Source organism: Akebia trifoliata, chromosome 12 (genome assembly GCF_017979445.1).
Source record: "Akebia trifoliata isolate Shusen 1 chromosome 12, ASM1797944v1, whole genome shotgun sequence".
Taxonomy (NCBI): domain Eukaryota; kingdom Viridiplantae; phylum Streptophyta; class Magnoliopsida; order Ranunculales; family Lardizabalaceae; genus Akebia; species Akebia trifoliata.
Window position 1 is genome coordinate 24901478 of NC_141386.1, and position 24440 is coordinate 24925917.

General features: G+C 38.4%; 2 protein-coding genes across 2 annotated transcripts; one reads left to right on the forward strand and one right to left on the reverse strand.

The window, feature by feature from the left end:
* Positions 1-1333: 1333 nt before the first annotated feature.
* On the forward strand, positions 1334-23892 carry LOC147389136 (Tetratricopeptide repeat (TPR)-like superfamily protein). The gene is made up of 3 exons (XM_086417663.1): positions 1334-1981; positions 6991-8523; positions 23537-23892. The coding sequence occupies exons 1-2, from the start codon at positions 1404-1406 to the stop codon at positions 8051-8053; spliced, it is 1641 nt and encodes a 546-aa protein (XP_086273789.1). The 5' UTR covers positions 1334-1403; the 3' UTR covers positions 8054-8523; positions 23537-23892.
* On the reverse strand, positions 14254-14922 carry LOC147389137 (uncharacterized). The gene is made up of 2 exons (XM_086419741.1): positions 14629-14922; positions 14254-14538 (listed from the first exon to the last, which is right to left on the reverse strand). Exons 1-2 carry the CDS (start codon positions 14920-14922, stop codon positions 14254-14256), a joined length of 579 nt encoding a protein of 192 aa, XP_086275867.1.
* Positions 23893-24440: the final 548 nt, after the last annotated feature.

Sequence of the window (24440 nt, forward strand, 5' to 3'; positions counted from 1 at the left end):
ATAATGAGTAGGTGTGGTTAAAGAGTACTATGAAAAATTTGGTGTGGGCGACCCGAATAACTGGGCACTAAGAGAGTATATGGTGAGCGCTAGGGGTGCACATGGTTCAGATTGGTTCGGATTTTGGCAAAATTGGAACCGAACCAAATATGATCAGTTCTACAAATTTGGAACCGAACCAATCCAATTACCTTATAGAATCGAACCAATCCAAACCAACCTTGTTTCGGATCGGTTCTCGATTCTCATACTTTCAAAATAGAAAAATTAGTATTTTTTGTTTCAAAAAAAGAATCCTTTAAATCATATCATAAATAATGCTTATTTTTAAAATGAAAATGATTTTATGATTAAATTTTGATTGAAATTTGTATAAATTAAAAATTAGAGAAAATTCAATGAGAATAAAAAAAAATTATAATTTTAATGGATTAGTGAGGAAACTAATTCATAAATGGTAGATTAATGAATCCAAGTCTAGGTTCGTATAGTATATTTCATTTATCAAACATAGCATAAAGGTTCTCGTAAAAAAAAATAAAAAATCAAACTCTTTGAAAAAGTTTTTCCATAAATGAGTTGATCCATTTAAGAGTTGAGAGAGAGATGTGTGTATATTTTGTATGAGTTTTTGTTAGAAAAAAATGGAGGAGATGAAGTAGAAGACTATGATGAGTTACCTCTTCGTAACATACTAACACAGTTGAGAGAGAGAAATAGATAATAGAAAAATGAAACTAAGAAATAGTTTTATTTTTAAATAAATATATATATATATGGGAAATGTTTCAACAAACATTTTTCAAAACATGGGTTAGAGGTTTTGGAATAGGCTGATTTTTGGTGAGGATGATCTCTACAATGAGGAGATCATCATCACTAAAAATCAGCCCATTCCAAAACCTCTAACCCCATCAAAAATGGTTTACAAAAAATGGACGGTCCACGATTTTTCAACTTGTAGACTGGGGTTAGAAGTTTTGGAATGGGCTGATTTTTGGTGAGGATGATCTCCTCACCATAGAGATCATTCTCACCAAAAATCAGCCCATTCCAAAACCTCTAACCCATGTTATGAAAAATGTTTTGCCAAATTGTTTGCCAAAATGTTTGTTGCTGAACGGGACCCTATATATATATATACTTCAGATTAGTTCGGTTCTTGGATTGATTCAGTTCTATTATACCCCTAATCTGGAATCGAACCAAATCAATCAGATTTTTTTATATACAATTTGCATCCGAAGCAAACCATGCTCAATCCGAAGCAATCCAATCCAAAAGGCTTCGGATTGGTTTGGTTCTCGGATTTACCCAATCCAATGTGCACCCCTAGTGAGCGCTATTAGCACGACTCGGTTTTGAATCATTCTCCCAGTCCGAAGTTCCCAACGTGTGCTTCGATGATGGTAGTTCAACACTTCTTCCTCACAAGGTTGAAGCTGAAAAGAACCCAAACTCTGCTTCTTTTTCCCCTTATCCTTCACCCACCACCACTCTTATCCTACACCCCTTCTTCCTTCTCTTCTGCAACTCACCCACCATCTCTGCCCAAACTTCATCATCATCTCTCATCCCCTAAACCCTCTCTCGATCAAACCCTCCTTCTTTACAGTAAAATTAGGGATTTCGAGGTAGAAGAAGAGCCAGCCATTGATGGGGTTTTTCTGGAAAATCTTAGGAAGAAGACCAATCAGTTTTCCTCAGAAGGAGATGCCATGGATTTTCTGGATGAATCAGGGCTTCGACCCACTGGAGGTTTGGTTTGTTCAGCGATTTGGGCGCTTAGAGATGAATGGAAATTGGCCCTTTTGGTCTTCAAATGGGGTGAGAAATGGGGTTGTAACAGTTCAAGAGCTTGGGATTTGATGGTCTGGGTATTGGGTAATCAGAGGAGGTTCAGTATTGCGTGGCGCCTTGTTTGTGACATGGTTCGATCTTCTAGCGATCCTCGAAGGGCAATGCTTATCATGATTGAGAGGTGAGAGATTAATCCCATTTGTAGAAATGGATTTAACACAGAAAATGGTTTTTTTTTGTGTGCATAAACCACCTCTTAAGAGTATGTTCTTTTTGCGCAAAAATAGCAATCAAAATAGATAGGAAGAGTGAATTTTAACATGAATTCTTATTTGTGTTGATGGGTTTTCTATGTTGATTCTATAGTTCTCTAATGAAATATCTGTTTTAGAGCTTAGAATTATATGTTGGTGACCATATGCTAAGACAAAAGTAAAAGATTAGGATATGTGTCTGAATTATATTGAAACTACAATTACAAATTAGTAGAATACAATATAATTAGATTATAAGTATATTGAATTATATGCTAAGATAAGCGAAATGAAAAAGATATTATCTGTTTTGATTGCAATATTTTATTTTTGACCCTAGTTTTTATTAAATTTTTATTATAGAGCTTAAGAAATATATTTGTTTTGGTATCTGGGTTGAACTGTAAATCCTGAGACCACCCTCCCCAGCGAAAAAAAAAAGGGACAAGGAGAGGAAAAAAGATTAGGCACTACAGACTATACTATTAACAATAATAAAATACGTGTGTTCATATTTATGTTGCCCTCTCTTAGTTTGTTCAGATAATTAACAAAATAAGCTCTTCTAGAGACAAGAAAATACTTGCTAAAATGTCTTCTGTCCAGTTAGCTTCTTTAAACATGAAAGGAAAATAAATGTTATAAACTTGGCTTAATGTAATAAATCTTTTCCCTTTTAGTTTTAATAATTTTAAAACTAAAAAAAGAGGTGAAAGAGGCAGGAAATGAATGACAGTAGGTGTTTTCACCATTATAGTAGTTTAAAGGCATGTGCATTTGAAGATGACAAAGGGTTTTTTTCCCATTAAAGCAAGAATCCTCATGTTAGGAGATGGCAAAGTTTTGTACAACTATTGATGGTCATGTATACCCTACTCTTCTACCGGGGCTAGGACTAGAGCTATGTAATGTGAAAAGACGCGTTACGCAAGTGGAATATTAGTTGATGAGACTAGAGAGCATGCAACAACTATAAAATAAGTAGGATCAAGACTGAGCATAAGGAGTTCTTGGCCAATAAGAGTTGATGGCCAAAGAATACTTGAAAGGAGATATTGAAGAGGATTTTCCCTGTAGTATTAGAACTAGATGGCTAGGTGTGATGTTGCAGTGCTAAAAGGAATTTTAAAACAAAAACAAAGGAGAAATTATTAAAAAAAACCAAGAAAAAAATATATATATATATATATATATATTTCGTAAAAAAAACCTAAGTTTTTAAAAATTATAATTAGCAACCTTTTCCGGCCCTTAAACGGCTGAATAAGTGTTTTTAAAAAAATAAAATTTAAATAATATAATATTCGGATTTTCGGCCCTTTAAGGGTCAGAATTTTTTCTCTCTCTTACTTTTGACTTTTCCCTCCACTTTCCCTCGATTTTATTCTTCTTCCACCGACAACAACAATTTCATCTTCTTCTTCTTCGCTTCCATTCACTGTTTTTCTATTTTCAACTAACAAAGGTAAAAAAAAATTTACTTACATTTACATTTACTTAAATTTACATTGATCACAAAATCTGAAGATCTTGATCTTGATCTTATGATTTTGATCTTAATCTTGATCTTAAAATCTTAATCTTATGATCTTGATCTTAAGATATTTATCTTAATCATGATCAAGATCGTGATCGTAATCGTGATCGTGATCATAATCGTAATCATGATCATAATCGTGATAAAGATCTTGATCTTAATCTTGATCTTAAAATCTTAATCTTATGATCTTGATCAAGATCGTGATCATGATGATGATCAAGATTGTGATCGTAATCATGATCGTGATCGCAATCGTGATCATGATCGTGATCGCAATCGTGATCATGATCATGATCATAATCGTGATGAAGATCATGATCATAATCGTGATGAATCGTGATGAAGATCTTGATCATAATCGTGATGAAGATCTTGATCTTAATCTTAATCTTGATCTTAAAATCTTAATCTATGATCTTGATCTTAATCATGATCAAGATCAAGATTGTGATCGTGAGATCTTAATCTTAATCAACGTGATCATGATCTTGATTAAGATTAAGATAATGAGCATGATCGTGATCGTGACCCGTATCATAGGACAATCATGATCACGTTGATTAAGATCACGATCACGATCTTCATAATGATCGTGTTGTTATAATCGATCAGTAAAATTAATAAGTAAAATAAGTATTTAAATATTGTACTTATATAAAAGAAAATTATTGTAATAAATGGTAGCTAATGATAGACGTATTCTTAGAGGTCCGACTATAGATGTTTTAATCGATCGGCAGGATCATATATCGAGTGATATATGGATGGGATAGATTATAATTTTTATTTACAAATTTATAATGTAGATAGGTTACAATTATATAATTATTTACTAATTAATTTTATAATTATGCAGATTGATTAAGAGTATCATTTACGATTGCAATATCATGCGCAATTTTTTAGAGATTGGGACATTAGTGGTCAACGAGAGACCCTTGCTGTTACTGCTGGTTTTTAGCATTACTAGCGCATCCGGTAGCTGCATTAAGATTCCTGCCTTTGTTATGCATTAGTTGAGAGATTTTTGCTACAGACTTGCACATTTCAACTTCCACTTGGAGAGATAGTCATCACATTAGAGGACACTTTCCATTGTCTAAGATTGAAGATCGATGGGTACCTTATTGTTGTGCCACGTACAACAAGAAATAAGTATCCCAATCTTATCTATGAGTGTCTTGGAATGTTACCTCCTGTTGATGGAAGTTTTTTTTACATGGCTACGTGATACATTTGGGATACTAATATTAACAAATATTTTTATTATGTAAATATTAATAAATGTTAATTCTTCAGTAAAATATTAATAAATAATATAAATTTATATATATAAATTTCAATTTAATATTTTTATAATAATAAAAAATTAAATTTTACCTCATTTATAGGCATATCTCTATTTGACAATCTCCCAAATGTATCATATAGCCATGTAAAGCTGATAGAATTGTAAGAAGAGCTTCCATCAACAGGAGGTAGCCTTTCAAGACACTCATAGATAAGATTGAAATACTCCTCTCGTTGTACGTGACACAACAACATGGTACCCATCGATCTTCAGTCCTAAACAATGAAAAGCGTCCTTTAATATGATGGCCATCTCTTCAAGTGGAAGGTGAAACGTGCAAGTCTGTGGTCAAAATCTCTCAGCTAACGTATAGTAAAGGCATGAATCATGATGCAGTCACCGGATGCGCTGGTAATGCTCAAAACCAGCAGGAACAACAAGGGTCTCTCGTTGACCACTAATGTCCTAATCTCTAAAAAATTGTGCATGATATTGCAATCGTAAATGGTACTCGTAATCAATCTACATAGTTATAAAATTAATTATTAAATAATTATATAATTGTAACTTATCTGTATTATTAATTTTTAAATAAAAATTCTAATCTATCCCATCCATATATCACTCGATATGTGACCCTATTGATCGGTTAAAACATCTGTAGTTAGAACTTCAAGAATACGTCCATCATTAGTTGCCATCTACTACAATAAATTTTTTTATATAAGAACAATATTTAAATATTTATTTTACTTGTTAACTTTGTTAATCAATTATAACAACATGATCGTGATCTTAATCAACGTGATCATGATTGTCCTACGATCATAGTCATGATCATGATCACTATTTTGATGATCTTGATTACGATCACAATCTTGATCATGATCATGTTGATTAAGATCACGATCGTGATAGTGATCTTGATCTTAATCAACGTGATAATGATTGTCCTACGATGCAGATTACAATTATGATTATGATTGCGATCACAATCTTGATCATAATCGTGATGAAGATCAAGAGCACGATCTCAGGATGACGATCTTAAGATCAATGTAAATTTAAGTAAATTTTTTTTTTATCTTTGTTGTTTGTTGAAAACCGAAAACCAATTAATGGAAGCGAAGAAGATGAAATTGTTGCTGTCGGTGGAAGAAGAATAAAACCGAGGGAAAAGTCAAAAGTAGGAGAGAGAAAATCGATGAGAGAAATTTTTGGCCCTTAAAGGGGCTGAATATTATATTACTTTTTTTCTTTTTGGTTTTTTTTTTAAATAATTTCCCCAAAAAAATATAATAGTAAGGCAGTTTTGTTTTATTTATTTATATTCTGGAAAGAAAAAGATTTCATTGGTTGGGAAAAGTAGAGAAAGATAAAATTAGAGATAAACACATTTATGAAAATTTAGGAGCACCATAAACTAAGGGGAATTCGATTAATATAGTTTGCTCATGTAAAACAAAGATCGATGATAGTTTGATCATGTGCAACGTAGGGTCAATAATAGCCCTAAGTAGAAGGAACATGGTTGAAGGTCCTAAAAGAACAACAAGAAGACCAAAAATAAAAATTGTTTATCGTATGATAAAAGCGGCTGGAAACTTACCTACCAAAAATAGAGAGCGGAAACTTGGATTAAAAGAATATAGACAGAATTGAATGGGCATAAGTCATTCAACCTACCAAATTTTTTTGGGATAAGGCTTTAATGATGATGATTATTGTTGGAAGGAAAACAATTGTCTTGTAGTTGTTGTATTTATTTCTTTTGTGCACGCTTAACCTCTTTTTCTGTTCAAGGAAACCAACTTATTTTAGTGTAGAGATTTTTTTTCCTGATATTGCGTCCAATATTCATTCAACCTACCAATTTTTTTTGGGATAAGGCTTTAATGATGATAATTATTGTTGGAAGGAAAACAACTTGTTTGTAGTTGTATTTATTTCTTTTGTGCACGCTTAACCTCTTTTTCTGTTCAAGGAAACCAACTTATTTTAGTGTAGGGATTCTTTTTCCTGATATTGCGTCCATCTATTGCCTGAAATCAAATTTTGGTTCTTATCAATTCCCTTTTTTTCTTTGGTGGGGGGTTTATTATTAGCTATGCAGCTGCAAATATTCCAGGCAAAGCCATTCGAACCTTCCAAGCTATGGAGAAGTTCAAAATAACCCAAGACTCAAAGGCATTCTACACCCTTCTCTGTGCTCTCTGTCAGCATGGGAATATTGAGGAGGCTGAAGAATTTATGCTAATAAACAAGAACCTCTTCCCCTTGGGGTCTGAAAGTTTCAACATAATTCTTGATGGGTGGTGTAACATCTCTCTGGACATAGTCGAAGCCAAAAGAGTCTGGAGAGAAATGTCAAATTACTGTATCACTCCGGATGCTACTTCTTATACACACATGATCTCTTGTTTCTCTAAGGTTGGAAACCTATTCGACTCGTTGAGACTCTACGATGAGATGAAGAAGAGAGGTTGGGTACCTGGCCTTAGCGTCTACAATTCACTTATATATGTACTTACTCGGGAAAATTGCATGAAACAAGCTCTCAATATACTTGAAAAAATTAAAGAGGCAAGTCTGAAGCCAGATTCTTCCACTTATAACTCAATCATACTTCCTCTGTGTGAAACACATAAGCTTGAGGAGGCACGCAGGCTACTAGCCAATATGCTGCAGGAGGGACTAAACCCAACTAGCGAGACCTACCATGCATTTATTGAGAGGGAGAGTGTAGAAACAACACTAGAACTGCTTAAGCAAATGAGGGAAGCAGGTTCTGGTCCCAATGGTCACACATTTTTCTTAATTCTCAATAAGTACCAAAATTTGGAGCAACCGGGTAATGCATTGAGGATGTGGACAGAAATGAAAAAGTACGACGTTGTGCCCGATTCTACACATTATAGTGTTCTGGTAAAAGGTTTGGTGGCATGTGGTTGGCTTGTAAAGGCTAGGGAATTCTATGCTGAGATGAGATTTAAGGGATTCTTAGATGATCCAAGGCTTAAGAATCTCTTGAAGGAGACTGTGAGTAGTGATACGGATCACGAGGAAGGGCAGGAGAGAGATAGAAAGGTCTGGGTCCCTCGTAGGAAAGGCAGCGCTATGAGAAGGAAAGACTGGAAAGCTGTTAAGAAAGGAGTCATTAATACGTAAAGAAGAGTGGATTTTGTGATTAGTATCCAAGCGTTGGGAGGAGTTACTGAGAAACCAGTTTCCTGGTCACCAGTTTCTACTAATCTTGGCTGCAAGTCTGATAAGCATGCTAAATTTAGCAAGATCCACCGTGCATCATGATGAGAAGGTAAGCGTGGAAAGCTGTTAAGAAAGGAATCACTAATTTTTTTAAAAGAGTGGATTGTGTGGTTAGTATCCAAGAGTTGGGAGGAGTTACTGAGTAACCGGTTTCTGGGTCACCAGTTTGCTACTACTTTTGGCTGCGAGTCTGATAAGCATGCTAAATTTAGAAAGAAGCACCACCCAAAGAGCTGGCCTCAGCAAGATGGGTTGTTACACTTCAAATTATACGATTAGAGAAACTCATTGGTACGGAGAAAAGAACAATACGCAAAAGCAACCAATATTGGGGCAGCATTCTATTTTGATCAATCAGTTACTTGCTTTTGGTAAGCAGTATGTTTCAATTAAAGTGATACGTAGTTATTCAATTCCTTTTTTTTTTATGTTCGGTTGGATTTTGGTGAATGTTGGTAACAATTACATTATGAATAAAACCCTTAATGAAAAATGTGAAATATTTGCATTATACCTACTCCATGGAAAGGAAGAAAACTACAACTTCAGTGCATTATCCGCTTCCCTTGTTTTGCTTCTTCTTCTGTTTTTGTTTTTTTTTTTTTTTTTTTGTTGTTTGTTTTGTTTTGGGGGGGGGGGGGGGGGGGGGGGGGGGCGACTTTTAAAAATACCATAACTTTCAATGGGGGGGGACTTTTAAAAATACCATAACTTTCAATCTGTAAGTTGGTTTGCAATTAAAATAATATAACTAGAAGAAAGCTCATTGGAAAATACACACTGAGTTTTTTAACAATAATATTTTTATTATAAAAACTTACAGTTTAGAAATTAAGATATTTTAAAGCTGAAAAAAATACTTTCTAAAGTAATAAAACTTATGGATAGATATGATTGATTGCAATAAAATAGCTTGATAGTTTGTAAATTTATGCAACTTAAAGGAATGATTTACATTTTTACATGTTAAGAAAAACAGAAGCAATGGAGAAGTGAAAAAGAGAACAAAACAACAAAACATGTTAAGAAAAACAGAAGCAATGGAGAAGTGAAAAAGAGAACAAAAAAACAAAAGACAATCACATACACAGAAACATAGATTTTATGTGGTTCCCTGGAGAATAAAACTTATGGATAGATATGATTGATTGCAATAAAATAGCTTCATAGCTTTGTAAATTTATGCAACTTAATGGAATGATTTACATTGTTACATGTAAAGAAAAACAAAAGCAATGGAGAAGTGAAAAAGAGACAATCACATACACAGAAACACATATATTATGTGGTTCCCTCAAGATTAAGGTGCATCGATGGATCCACACCAAGTCCACTATGAAGAGAAAACTCTCTGTTACAGATTACATGAAATATATAACCCTACAGATTTTATGTGCTAACCAGTACCATGAGGCTCCACAAACCATAACATTAGGTTTAGCATAAAAATTCAAAATATGTTACTTTGATCAAAAGCACTTTATTGAGTATCTCTGTTTATTTCCTTTCTTTGTTCACGCTCTCGAGGTCTGTTGAAAGTAGATTGGAAATTCTCATGAGGGACTTCTTGTGGAATGATATGAAAGGCAGGAGGAAGTATCATTTAGTCAGATGAAAAATGATTTGCACACCCAAGAAGAACGGGGGACTAGGCATAAGGGGTCTTAGAATAACTAATAGAGCTATTTTAGGAAAATGGCTTTGGAGATTCAGCGAGGAGAGGGGTAGTTTGTGGAGGAAAGTTATTATGGCCAAATACGGGGAAAGGAGGTTAGGATGGTATAGTGGTGAGTCTAAAGGTTCGTATGTGTGTAGTGTTTGGAAAGGGATTCTTAAGGTGAGCGAGGATTTTCAGAAAGGGATTAGGTTCAAAGCAGGTTTGGGAGATAGAATTAGATTTTGGGAGGACATTTGGTGTGGCACCTCCCCTCTGGCATCTCAATATCCGTCTTTGTACGTTTGTTCTATTAAGAACCACTCTATCCAGTAGTGTTTGATTCGCAACAAGTCCGATCCTACTTGGGATTTGGGGTTCAGGAGAAACTTTAATGATTGGGAACTAACTGGGTGACATCTTTCCTTGATCTCCTGCATACGTTTCACATCAACGACAGCGAACAGGATAAATAGGAGTAGATAAGGGCTAAAAACTTGAGATTCTCGGTCAGATCTTTCTATAAGTAGCTCATTCCTTGTATAGAGCAATCACTTTCGGGTTCCATCATTTAGTCCAAGTTAGTCCCCTCTAAAATATCCTTCTTTGTTTAGTTGGCCTCCCTTGGTAGGATTCTTACGTTGGATAACCTGATTGTGCAGAGATGAATCACCCCCAATTGTTGTCCCCTTAGTTTGAGATATGGGGAATCTGTTGATCATATTTTAATTCACTGTTCTTTTTCGTACAATATTTGGTCAAACTTCCTCGGTCTTTAAAAGAGTTTTTGAAGAGAAAAAGCCTTACTCCATAATTAGAGCTTGGCATATATATATAATTAATAATAAAAGATTAGTCATAAATGCCCTTACAAATAAATAAATATATAAGAAGAAATAAACTAATATTAGTAAAACTAGAACTAACTATTCTAATATTTCCAATACCCCCCTCTCAAGCTGGGGCAAATATATCAACTAGACCCAAGCTTGGTGAGAGTTAATGGCAGAGGGTCCCATAGACTTTGTAAGCATATCGCCCAGTTGATCTGAAGAAGAAACAAAAACTGTCTCAAGTGCACCAGATCGAACTTTCTCCCTAAGAAAGTGAACATCAACCTCAATGTGCTTAGTTCTTTCGTGAAGGACTGAGTCAGATGCAAGCATTATAGCAGACTTGTTGACACAGAACAGCGAAGAGGAACCAGCAATAGGAAATCCCAACTCTGTCAGCAAAGATCTAAGCCAAAGAAGCTCACATGTGCCAAGAGCCATAGCACGATACTCGACTTCAGCAGACGAATGAGAAACCACACTCTGTTTCTTACTTTTCCACGAAATAAGGTTACCACCATAGAAAGTACAGAAACCAGATGTAGATCTCCTGTCTGTAATAGAACCCGCATAATCAGCATCAGTAAAACATGACAAATGTGGCTGAGTAGTAGACGAATAAAATAAATCAAGACCAGGACGAGACTTCAAATAACGAAGGATACGATACACAACGTCAAGATGAGTGTTACGCGGAATATGCATAAACTGACTGATTACACTGACTGCAAAGGTCAAATCCGGTCTAGTGTTAGTCAGATAAATCAAACGGCCTACGAGTCTCTGGTAAGATGAAAGATCAGATAAAAGTTCTCCAGATTCAGCATGAAGATGATGATTTTGATCCATTGGAGAAGAAGCAGGACGACAACCAAGCATACCAGTGTCCTGAAGAAGATCCAATGTGTATTTGCGTTGAGATAACGAAATATCACGACGTGAACGGGCTACCTCTATTCCCAAAAAGTACTTGAGGGGACTTAAGTCCTTAACCTCAAAAACATTACCCAATTGTCTCTTAACTCTGTCAATCCATTGTACATCATTTCCAGTTACTATAATATCATCCACATAAATCAAGACAATTGTATTGCGACCATCTACTCCTCGTCGAATAAAGCAAGTATGGTCAGAGTGGCATCTAGAAAAACCCATAGATAGAATGACCTCAGAGAAGCGCTGGAACCAAGCTCGCGGAGATTGCTTTAGGCCATACATAGATTTGAGAAGGCGACATACTTTCCCAGAATACTCCCCCTGAAGACGAAACCCAGAAAGGGAGTCCATATAAATGATTTCCGTCAAATCACCGTTTAGAAAGGCATTCTTCACATCAAGTTGGTGAAAGGACTATGAATGACATGCCGCTAAAGAGATAAGAAGACAGACAGTAATAAGTTTAGCTACAGGGGCAAATGTGGCACCAAAGTCCTGTCCCGGAGTCTGTGTAAAGCCCTTAGCAACGAGGCGGGCCTTGTAGCGATCAACAGTACCGTCTGCAAGATACTTGACGATGAAAATCCATTTACAGCCAACAGTCCGCACCCCAGAGGGAAGAGAAACAAGTTCTCAGGTATGATTCTTCTGCATTGCATCCATCTCAATAGTCATAGTTTTAGTCCACTTAGGATCACATAAAGCCTCAGATACAGATCGAGGAATCCGAATAGAGTCTGTGGTAGCTCGATAGGCTCGATAAGATGGAGAGAGACTCTGATAGGAAACAAACTGGGCAATAGGATGATCAGTAATACACCCTCGCTTACCTTTGCGAAGTGTAATAGGTAAGTGAGAGTCAGAAATAGAAGGAACAGGAGTAAATGTAGAAGGTGGTATACTTGAGTCCGAGGAAGAGGGTAGCAAAGTTTGAGAGGGGGGAGGGTGCCGAGAGTAAACCTGCAGCGGCGGTGAAGAAGAAGGTGGGGAGAACACGGGTGACAGTAGGACTATAGAGTCCTGCAAAGAAGATGAAACAGGAAAAAAAGGAATATTTTCAAAAAATGTGACATCCAGGGAACGAATAAGACGATGGGTGAGTGGATTATAACACCGATACCTCTTTGACATAGATGAGTAACCTAAGAAAACACAACGAATGGCTTTGTCATCGAGTTTGGTGCGATGGGGAATTCTATCCTGAACAAAGCAGGTACACCCAAAAACTCTCGGTGTAATGGGAAAGAGAGTGTTATTAGGATGAAGAACATGAAAAGGCACCTGTCTCCCTAAGGTACGGCTAAGAACATGGTTCATTAGAAAAGAAGCAGTAAGAACGGTCATATTCCAATAGGATTTGGGAACATGTATCCCTCGCAAAAGACAACGGACGATGTTCATGAGGTGGCAGTTCTTACGTTCCGCCACCCCGTTTTGCTCAAGGGTGTATGGGCAAGTTAACTGATGAAGCATACCATGCGCATGGAAATGGGACCGAATCCCATCAGAAATTTATTCTCCTCCATTATCAGTCATAAGAGATTTGACAGTAATGTTGTACTGAGTCTGAATCATTTTTAGGAAATTAGCAAAAATAGGGAGCACCTCAGATCGAGAACGCATTAAATAAATCCAAATACAATGAGAATAGTCATCAATAAATGTAACATAATATCTATGACTATTAAAAGTCGTAACAGGAGAAGGCCCCCAAACATTAGAATGAACTAAGTCAAAAATAGCATTAAAACGATGCATGCAAGGAATATAAGATGTACGTGTGTGTTTAGAAAGCTCACACACAGAGCACTGAAATTTATGTCCATTACAAGAAAATTTTAAAGCAGGAAATAATGAACATAAGTGCTGAAAAAAGTATGATTTCCAGTGAGTGGGAGGACGGAAGCTGGAGCAGCAGTGGGTGGAGCGTCAAACAGGTACAACCCATCCCTCTCATACCCCTTGCCAAAAATCCTCCTCAAAGTCAGGTCCTGAAAGACATAGTAGGTAGGAAAAAATGTTACAGAACAATTTAGAGATTTTGTTATACTACTCACAGACATAAGGTTAAGAGATAGATGAGGAACATGGAAAACAAAATCAAGAGAAAAATCAGGGGTCAAGGAACCCTTGCTGTGAATAGGTGTAAGAGACCCATCAGCAAGGCGAACCTCCTTATGAGTAGTAGGAAAAATGGGAGAAATAACATTATTAGACTCACCGGTCATGTGATCAGAAGCACTAGAATCAATTACCCAAGTCAGAAGAGCAGAGCCAGACTGAGAGGCATGAAATGCAGAAGAGGTACCTGGAGGTGTGGTAACAGATGCAACTATTGAGGATGAGAGTCTGAGCTTGGAGCTGATCCCATACAATAGTTGTAATCTGCGTCTGTAGGTGTTGCAAATCAATAGTTCCAAGGGATGCAGGTTCAACAGAAGTAGATTCCACAATAGCAGCACGGGACTATCCCCCAGAAGATCTCAACAGGTGGGGATAGAGTTGAAAACAACGGGCTTCTCATGGCCAATCTTCCCACAGTGGCTACACGTAAGACCATTACGGCTACCACGACCTCGATTCCCAGATACTTGAGTACGAGAGTTAGAGAAACCCAAATTGACTGCGAGAGCCATCTGATCTGTATCTAAAGCAGGGATAATGACAAGAGACTAAATCTAAGAGGGAACGACACGGCAACGACACTCATCGCTATCAATGGTCACAAATGTCTTAAATAAGGACAGTAGAGGCGTGGTATTAAGAATTTGAGTCCGCAGTGCTTCAAACTCAGGGCGTAGACCTATGAAGAACTGATATGTCTGATGACAAGCAATTCTCTTGACTACATACTCGGCTGCCTCAGCAAACAACTCAGCCATAGACTCAGTGTGCAAGAGTTCCTCCCATTGAGACTGAAAGAACCCAAAGTAATCGGCAACACTCTGATTTTCCTGTGTAGCCTAAGCAATATCCCGATAAAGTTCATAAATTTGGGAGTCATTACGAGCATGTGTATATGTTTGAGTGGGAGCTGTCCACAAAGAAGAGACAGTCTTATGATACATAAACATAGTGTAGATGCGTTGTTCAATGCAATTAAATAACCATCCAAGAATGGTGCAATTATCAATTTTCCATTGTTCAAATTTTGGATCAATGAGTGGTGGCTTAGGAATAACACCTGTCAACCAACCAGATTTGCCTCTACTACCCAAATAGAGGCGTACAGACCTAGACCAGGACTGAAAGTTACGACCATCTAATGGTGCATTGGTTATACGCTGGACTGAGAAATTTGCCCCAAAAGTTGTGGTAGAATCCTTAGTCTCATGAGGCGTTGTCATTGCACACTATGAACATGAAGGAACTTTGGATTGAATGGAGATCTCCCGTTTAGTATTGTCGAAGCCCCTTGCTATTGAAGTTCAAAGAAAAAATATTCTTTGTTATTGCTATTGAAGAAAGTCACAAAATAATATCTTCGTACAACCTTAGAGCTATTGTAGAACTGATCATAAGGGCAGCCTGAATGTCTGATCGTAGGGCTTGAATAGAGCATATAAACGGATCACAAGGCTCCAATCTCTGTCTGCTAGCGTCACAGGCTTGTTTAGGACCATATAACCTGATCGCAGGCAGTTTTTAGGGCATAAAACCTGATCGCAGGTTTCCTAATGTCCTGTAGATATGATCACAGACTTGATTTGGAGCATATGACCTGATCGCAGGCTGTTGCAGGGCATAAAACCTGATCGCAGGTTTGCTAATGACCTAGAGGTATGGTTGCAGACTTGATTCAGGCCATACAACCTGATCGCAGGCTGTTGCAGGGCGTAAAACCTGATCACAGGTTTGCTAATGACCTAGAGGTAGGATCACAGACTTGATTCAGGCCATACAACCTGATCGGAGGTTGTTTAGAGCATAAAACCTGATCGCAGGTTTGCTAATGACTTGTAGGTTTGATTGTAGAATTTATTTATTTATTTATTTAGGAATAAACGAAGATGGAGGCTCTGATACCAAGAAGTGTTTTAGAAGAGAAAAAACCTTACTCCATAATTAGAGTTTGGCATATATATATAATATATTAGTCATAAATACCCTTACAAAGAAATAAATAAATAAATAAGAAGAAATAAACTAATATTAGTAAAACTAGAACTAACAATTCTAATATTTCCAATATTTTCCATGTTATTTGGGTTCCTCCTCGTAAGTTCTCTTCTTTGTTAGTAGAGTGGACCAGTAATGCTTTTCACACCAAGAAACGGATCTTGTGGGATATGCTACCGGCGGCTATTGCTTGTGGGGTCTGGAACGAGAGAAATAATAGAGTGTTCAATAATAAGACTAGTAGCTCTCATGCATGCTTCTTGGAGATATTGGGTTTTTATACATTTGGTCAAAACAGAACATACACTTCGTGGGGCAACTTTGGATGATTTCGTTTCTAGATGGCACTCTTTATGTGATTATTAATGTTGTAGTTTTTCTTTGATTCTCTTGTTGAGGCTTTCTCGGCCTCCTTGTATTTTGTTTTCCTTCTTTATCAATATATTATACTTTTCTAAAAAAAAATTCAAAATATGTTACTTCCTCCATGAAAAGAAACGACCAAAATGTTAAAAAGTATTTTTATTGTAGAAATATAATATAGAAACCCTTCTTGTTACTGCAAGTCTTCAATGTTGAATTTGTATCAGATCGTGAAATGGTTGAAAATGAAAGGAGTGACCAATTTGAGAGCCAGTTTCAGAGATTCAGATTGAGAAAGGAGTGACTATAATTTACAAGGAAATGTGGATTGTGATTAGAATGGAAGAGTTGGGAGGAGTTAATGAGAAGACTTTTTTTTTTAAGTATAATATATTGCAAAGAGGAAAAAACAAAAACAATGAGGCCGAGAAAGCCTCACAAAGAACTACAAGGAGAAGAAACAAACAACAACACTAGTTAACAAAAAGATTCCCATCTAAAAACAAAATCATCAAAAGAAATCCCCGCGAATGCCATGTTTAGCTTAGACCATAGGAATAAGTAGCCCAAGATCTCTAAGAAATCTTCATGAGAACTTTTGATCCTGTCATTGAACACCCTATTATTTCTCTCGTTCCAAATCCCCCAAGCAATCACCGATGGAAGTATAGCCCACAGGTAGCGCTTTCTGTTGTGAAAAACATTACTGGACCACTCATCCAACAAAGAAAAAAACTTACTAGGAAGAACCCAATTAGTACCGAATAAACCAAGGAAATTTGACCAAATTTTATGGGAGAATGAGCAGTGAATAAAAATATGATCTACCGACTCCCCTTCCATCAAACAAAGGGGGCAACAATTGGGAGTGATCCATCCCCGAGCAATCAAGTTATCCATTGTCCAAGGAAAGCCAACCAGACAAAGAATGAGATTTTTGAGGGTACTGACCTTGACCAAATGATAGAACCCGAGGTGGCTCGCTCAGCCAGAGGAGTGAGCCACTTAGATAATGACCTTACAGAGAATCTCGAGTCCTTCGCTCTAATCCATTCCCACCTATCATGTTCGCTTTCGTTAAGGTGAAACGTATGCAGGAGATCAAGGAAAGATGTAACCTCAGTTAGCTCCCAATCATTAAAATTTCTCCTGAACCCCAAATCCCAAGTATGACCGGACTCGTTGCGAACCAAACACTGCTGAATTGATTGATTCTTCTTAATAGAACATGTGTATAAGGATGAGAATTGAGTCGCCAGAAATGAAGTGCCGCACCAACTATATTCCCAAAATTTAATTTTGTCCCCCAAACCTGCTTTGAATCTAATCCCTTACTCGAAATCCTTGCTGACTTTCAGAATCCCTTTTCAAACACTACACCCATACGAGACTTTGGACTCACCACTATACCAACCTAGACTCTTGTCCCCGTATTTAGCCTTAATAACTTTCCTCCACAAACTACCCATCTCCTCGCCAAACCTCCAAAGCCATTTACCTAGAAGCGCTCTATTGACTAATCTAAGACCCCTGATACCCAGACCGCCGTTCTTCTTAGGCATGCAAATCGTCTTCCATCTAACCAAATGATACTTCTTCCTATCGCTCCTATCATTTCACAGAAAGTTCCTCATGAGCCTTTCCAATCTAATTTCGACGGATCTCGGGAGCGTGAATAGAGAAAGAAAGTAAATCAGGATACTCGATAAAGTGCTAAAAAGTCACTTTCCCACCGTTCGACAAATAATTAGCCTTCCACGTGCTCAACCTCTTTTCCATCCTCTCAAACACGTTATCCCAGATTTTGGTACTATTATAGGGTGCTCCCAATGGTAGACCCAAATAGGAAGTGGGCAAGGTATCATACCCACAGCCTAGAGTTATGGCCATCAAATGAATATCCTCTACCTCTCCTACTCCGAACAGTTTGCTCTTCTGCAGGTTGGTATGTAAACCTGACATAGCCTCAAAACAACATAATAACACACGTAGCACCCTCACTTGATCCCTCGAGTTCTCCAAAAAGACTAGGGTATCATCTGCAAATTGGAGGTGAGAAACAGTCTCCCCAAGGCTTCAGCAACAATAAGAAACAGAAAGGGAGATAAAGGATCCCCTTGCCTTAAACCTCTCGACCCTCTAAAAAAATCAGCCGGACTCCCGTTGACAAGAATCGAGTAAGAAACCGTCGTAACACATTTCATTATCCAACTTATCCACCTTGGACCAAAACCCATTCTCCCCATCATATATTCTAAGAACGCCTAGTTCATGTGGTCATAAGCCTTTTGTAAATCAATTTTTCCTATCATACCATCTTCCTTATTTTTTATCCTAGAATCTAGACACTCATTGACCATCAAAACACCATCTAAAATTTGTCTACCCTTGATAAAAGCCCTTTGATCATCACCTATAAGACTTGGGAGAACTGTTTTCAACCGCGACGCTAGCACTTTGGATATGATCTTATATACCGATCCCACCAAACTAATGGCCTCTTCTAGTTTATCCACCCCGACTCTTTTAGGGATCAAGGCCACAAAAGTGTTATTAAGACTATAATCCAGGCACGTCCTCTCTTGCAATTCCTTGATGACCTCCATAAAATCTCTCGAAACGATATCCCAACAATGTTTGAAAAACTCCATATTAAAACCATCCAGTCCCGGCGACTTATCCCCACTCATCGAAAAAAGAACTGATCTGACCTCCTCCTCCCCTATTTGTCTTTCCAACCACTCCCTATCCTCCTGATTCAAGGAATCAAAGTCTAGATTATCCGGCCTCGGTCTCATTGGTTCCTTTTCCTTGTACAGATCTTCGTAAAAACTCACCACCCCTTCCCTAATATTCTCTTCTCCTGTCACCAAGGTATCTTTGATGTAGAGCTTATCAATCTGATTACTTCTTCTATGGAAGTTGGCAATTTTGTGAAAATTTTTTGTGTTGTTATCCTCTTCTTTCAACCATTTGACCATCGACTTTTGTTTCCAACTTATCTTCTCCATAAGCGCCACTCTTTGGAATTCCAGTTTAAACTCCATTCTTTTACTCCTTTCATCCAAAGTCTAGATTCCTTTCTTCCTCCTTTTTGTTCCAAAATTCAATGTCTATCAAAATCTCTTTTTTTTTTCCTTCAATTCTCCCCAAAACCTCTTTGTTCCACACCTTCAACTTGTCTTTCAAGAATTTGAGCTTCTTTCTGAAGACACAACCCGGGTTTCCTATGACCGGACACTCATTCCACCACTTCCTTACTAGATCTAAAAAATTGGGTTGAACCAACCACATATTATCAAATCTAAAAGGGAGAGGGTGATGTCTAGGATGGCCTGCCTCCAAAAAGATTGGGGTGTGGTCAAAAACAGGGCTAGGACTAGCCGAATGAATCACATTTTGAAACTTTTCCTCCCAAGCATTATCAACCAAGAACCTGTCTAACCTGAACATCGTAGAATTAACCTGGTTGTTGGACCATGTGAAACATCTACCCAAGAGGGGAAAATCCATTAAGCGGTGTCTACCTATGAAATCATTAAAGTTTCTCATCCCCTTAGATATATTCGAGCCCCTATTCTTCTCATGAGTAAATCTGGTGATATTAAAATCCCCACCCAAGACCCAAGGTTTGTCCCAATACCCTGCAACGTCTTCAAGTTCCTCTCAAAATTGAGTTCTCTCCTTACTAATGGTTGGGCCATAAATCCCAGTGAACACCCATTGGAACTCTTCATCCCTTTTCATGCACCTAATAGAAATCGAGAAGGCCCCTACTAGATTGTCTATCACTTGGATCCAATCTTTATTCCACATGATGATAACCCACTGGCTGAACCTAAAGCAGGTAGAGCTATCCACTCAATGTTATTCCCCCAAATTTCCTTTATGATCTTATCATCATAAGACGCCAATTTCGATTCCTGCAACGTAACAATGAGCAGATTTTTACTCCTTATGAAAGCTTTCACTGCTGCCCTTTTTCTCCTATCTCCCAATCCCTTAACATTCCAAGAAAGAACTTTTAACGACATTGGACACCTAACAAAGACCCGCCACTTACAAGACCAACCTACCTTGTTTCCAACCTAACCGACACCTTATCCGCTCTATGTCTGATTAAACTCCTAGTAATCTCCAATGGGGCTACCACCACTAACTTCTAGACTAATAGTATCTCTTAGATCCCCTACAGCCACCCTCAAAATCAGTGAACAATCTCTATCCTCTGTTTCTGGGACTATACCAAAGTCTTTTACTAAATTCAGAGCTTCACTAACTAGCCATTCCACAGTCTCCAATTTTGTCCTCACTACCCCTGCCTCGTGCTCTTCCTTTGTCGGCTCCCCTGCATCTCTGTCAGCCCGATTTCCACCCATAAGCATCTCTGATCTGTTAACAACATCCAGCTCCACTGATCTCGAGGCGGAGGTTAATGAAACCAAAGCTAACTGACTGCCATCTTTCCTGTTCTCCCTTCTACCTTCCCCCTCTCGGATAAGATCGAAGGATAGCAGGGGATGATGGAGGCTGAAGGAGGTCGAGACCTGTAAAAAGAGGAAATACCATGTGGACCATACAACGGAGTATCCAAAGAAGAAAACCACGACACTATTGCATGAAAACGATAACCAAATTGGCCAGACAAATGACCAGAGGTCAGGGAGAATACCTGAGAAAAAAGGAAGGGATTGGATAGGACCTTAACCAGTAATGTTCCCGTATTTCTAACCTCTTTCATACTACTGCTTGGGGTATTTGCAACTTTTAAACTAACCGGGTGTCGCCATAGGCCAGCTCGAAGTCTTTCCCATATCCTAGTCACCACCACTGCATGGTACTCTGTCTTTTCCTCTCTGACTTTTTTCTGCCTTGATGATACTGATGTCTTCACGCCCTCTTGAGCTTGTCTACTGGCATCTGTTTGTATTAACATGAAGTCGTAACCTCTGTGATACTTCCTTCTGAATCCCCACTCTCGGGCTGCGACCCATTTTTAATCTTCCCCGTCTCAAATCCCTCATCAGTATCCCCTACATCTCGTTCGAACAAACTTGTCGACAAACACCGCAATCCATTAACTGTCCTATATCGGTATTTGTGACCCCAATCTTCTAACTGGCAGTCTTGACGAGTTGGAACGATGCTTCTCTCTCCACTTGCATCTCCACTCCTCGATTTCCATCACACACCCTTACCGTTCACAGGACCCGATGTACCGTCGACCCCTGGTCCCCTAAAAACCTCTTGGTCCTTCTTGATGGCTGCGTTTTTCTCAATAGAGAACGAAGATGATGAGATTACCGAACGATTTACTTTTGTTTCCTTTTCTTTGTCTAACTTGTTCTTCCTCTCGTCTACTCGATTTAACCCACCATGGATTTTTCTCACGATCAGCCCTTTCCTAATAGCAATTGGGCCAGCTCGTTTCTTAGCCCTTTTATAGTTGTCTTTGGACTCTTTAACAAGGCTTGGGTCAACGTCTGAATCTGCCGCTTTAGAAGCCCCAATTTCACTAAACGGGCCAACGCTATCCGGCCCAATAATGCCCAATAATACTGGTCTTATAGGACATAGCTTCTGCAGCCCAACTCTTATGACCTTGGGCTAGACTCTAACCACTTATATCCTGATCCACTTTCGTTGGGCAGTCCTGGCTCCACTAACCCAATGGACTCTTGAGGCTCTACCATCCCATTCACTCGCAGCCACCTAGTGTATTCTAGGTTTCTAGCTGCTCCGTAATAAATGCAATGTACGAGTTTGCTGCACCCTCCATCTACGTGGCTTTATAAGGAAATCCCGTTGGACATGTGTTCCTAAAAAGGAACGAAATTTGAACTTTGGATAATTACGTACGCCACCTCCATCGAGATCTGATAATGCCCGACCTGTACCACTATGACCAGGTATCATCTTCTCCATCTGACCTGCGTCTTCTTCTGGGCAAATAAGCTCATCAGTCACTTGGGTACTTTTCTCCATAGAGCTGCTGCTCTCTCCATAAGCCCTTATTTTCAGTTCCGTTAAGGACTCCTGTCCCTTACCTGCCTCATCTGTCACCTCCACCCCTAACTTGTACCGGAAGCCATCAAACCAGAGGTACAAACCTCGAGGCATCTTCCATGGCGAACATCTGACCCTTAGCTTCACACTGTCTAATCTCGCACAAGATAGGGTGCTTGATTCCACCGCATGAAGACCACCCAGTTGATAACCTATTTTCCGAAATGCATGGTTACTCCATAAATGGAACGGTAGTCCACTGATGTCCACCCAAGTACCCTCCTCATTCCAAGCTGGTTTTAAAGTGTTACAATCCGCGAACCAAGGGCGTAAGTTAAAGGAAACATTACCCATCGAGATTGTTTTCCTCAGTTTCACTCTTAAGAATTCTTCTCTATTACCCACCATCAAAATCCGAGTTCGAGGTTCCCAAACTAATAGCTTGATCTTGGAGGAATGAGACAGGCCTCTCTTCGTAACAGACAAGAAATTCGCCCAATCTGCCTCCATAGAGCTTGAATTAACAATAAAAGCCCATCTCCATCTGCCGAGCATTGTACCATTGTTGTGGGCTTGCACAGTCACAGTACCAGATTTCATCTCCTCCCCTGGCGAAGCTGGAACCTCTGTTTTATCCACTGGAACATTATTAATATCCTTCACCCATGGATTGATGATCCCTCCCTCTACCACCCGCGCCTTCTTCTCTAGTTGGTTGAACCATGTTTTTATCGCCTCACCAACTTCCCCCCAGCCTTTACCTCCTGCATCTTCTGGGACCACAATTCCACGTGAACGAAATTTTTCCGAAAACTGCTGTAATTTCAGAAATCTGCCATAAGAATTCTGTTCGCCTTGTATCATAAAGATTCTTCCACCTTTCGAATATTTCGCCTTGAATATTTTCAATGAGGTTCTCGCTAGTTCAAGTTGATTCGACGCCCATCTTACTTCCTCCTCCAACAATTGAAGTGTCGACTCCATTCTTCTACCCTTCTCCTTAATCTCTATTCCTCTATAGCGATGAACCCAGACCTCCTTAATCTCGAAGACCTTACGTTCCACCTTTACCGCCGAGACAAACATTTTTCTCATGAGAAGACGGTTAAGTTAAAAGGGACCAGTATCCCCCTATTTTTGTTGATATTTGTTTCAATTTAAGTGAGATTCTGATAACTATTATATTATGATCAAAACACTCATTTTTCTCTTTTTGTGAAGAATTGTAAGAATGGAAAACTACAGCATCAGTGGAGATCACCTCTTAACATATTTGATAAATTAATCCATGCTGCCTTTTGATTTAATTTATGTGGGGATAACTAACTGCTTATGAGTTAAGCTTACTCACTTTTGTTCTAAGATTGACATATTATTTATCTACCCAAAAAATGTGAAGCCATTCGTACATTCCAAAAACTATGGAGAAATTCAAAAATAACCCAAGACTCAAAAGACATTTTCTATGTGCAGGGAGGAGACCAAAAAGTTTATGACTCTCCTAGGGGATGGAGTTTCAACGTATTTCTTGATGGGTGGTGTGTAGGTGTAACATCTGTCTCGGCGTATATAGTTGAAGCTAAATGAGTTTTGGAGAGAGAGATCAAACTCCTGTATACCTACTCTGGATGCTACTTCTTATGGGTGGTGTGTAAGTGTAACTCTGGATGCTACTTCTTGTACCCACACGTTCTCTTTTTTTTTTCCCGGGGGGAACCTATGACGAGATGATGTAGAGGGATTTATTAGCATCAATGATTCACTTACTCAGGAGAATTGCCTGATGAAAGCTCTCAAAATACTAGAAAAAGAAAAAAAAAATTCTGAAACCAGATTCTTCCTCTTACGTAATAATACTTCTTCTGTGTAAAATACAAAAAGTAGAGGAGAAGGCTATGGTGCAGGAAGGACTACACCCAACTACTGGGACCTACCACGTATTTATTAGAATGTAAAGGGAACCCTAGAACTCTCTAAATTCCCAACAAGTACCTAAATTTGGAGCAACCATAGACTGCTTTGAGGATGTAACTGTGTGAGTACAAGGTTGAATGCCCATTGGTGGCATGAGATTGGCTTGTAAAGGCTAGGGATTCTCAAAATGATCCAAGGTTTGAGACAGAAAGTTTCAGGTCTCTCTGTAGGAAAGGCTGTATGATGGGGAAGGTAAACCTGTTAAGAAAGAAGTCACAAATTTGTAAAGAAGAGTGGATTAGTATCGAAAAGTTGGGAGGAGTAACTGATGAGGATAAGAAATTAGTAGTCACCACCAAAAGAGCCCGGCCTCAGCAATAACGGTTATTATTGCTTTGCACTTTGAAATTATATGATAGAGAAAACTTGGGGCAGCATTCAATTTAAGTAGTTTGGTTGGGAT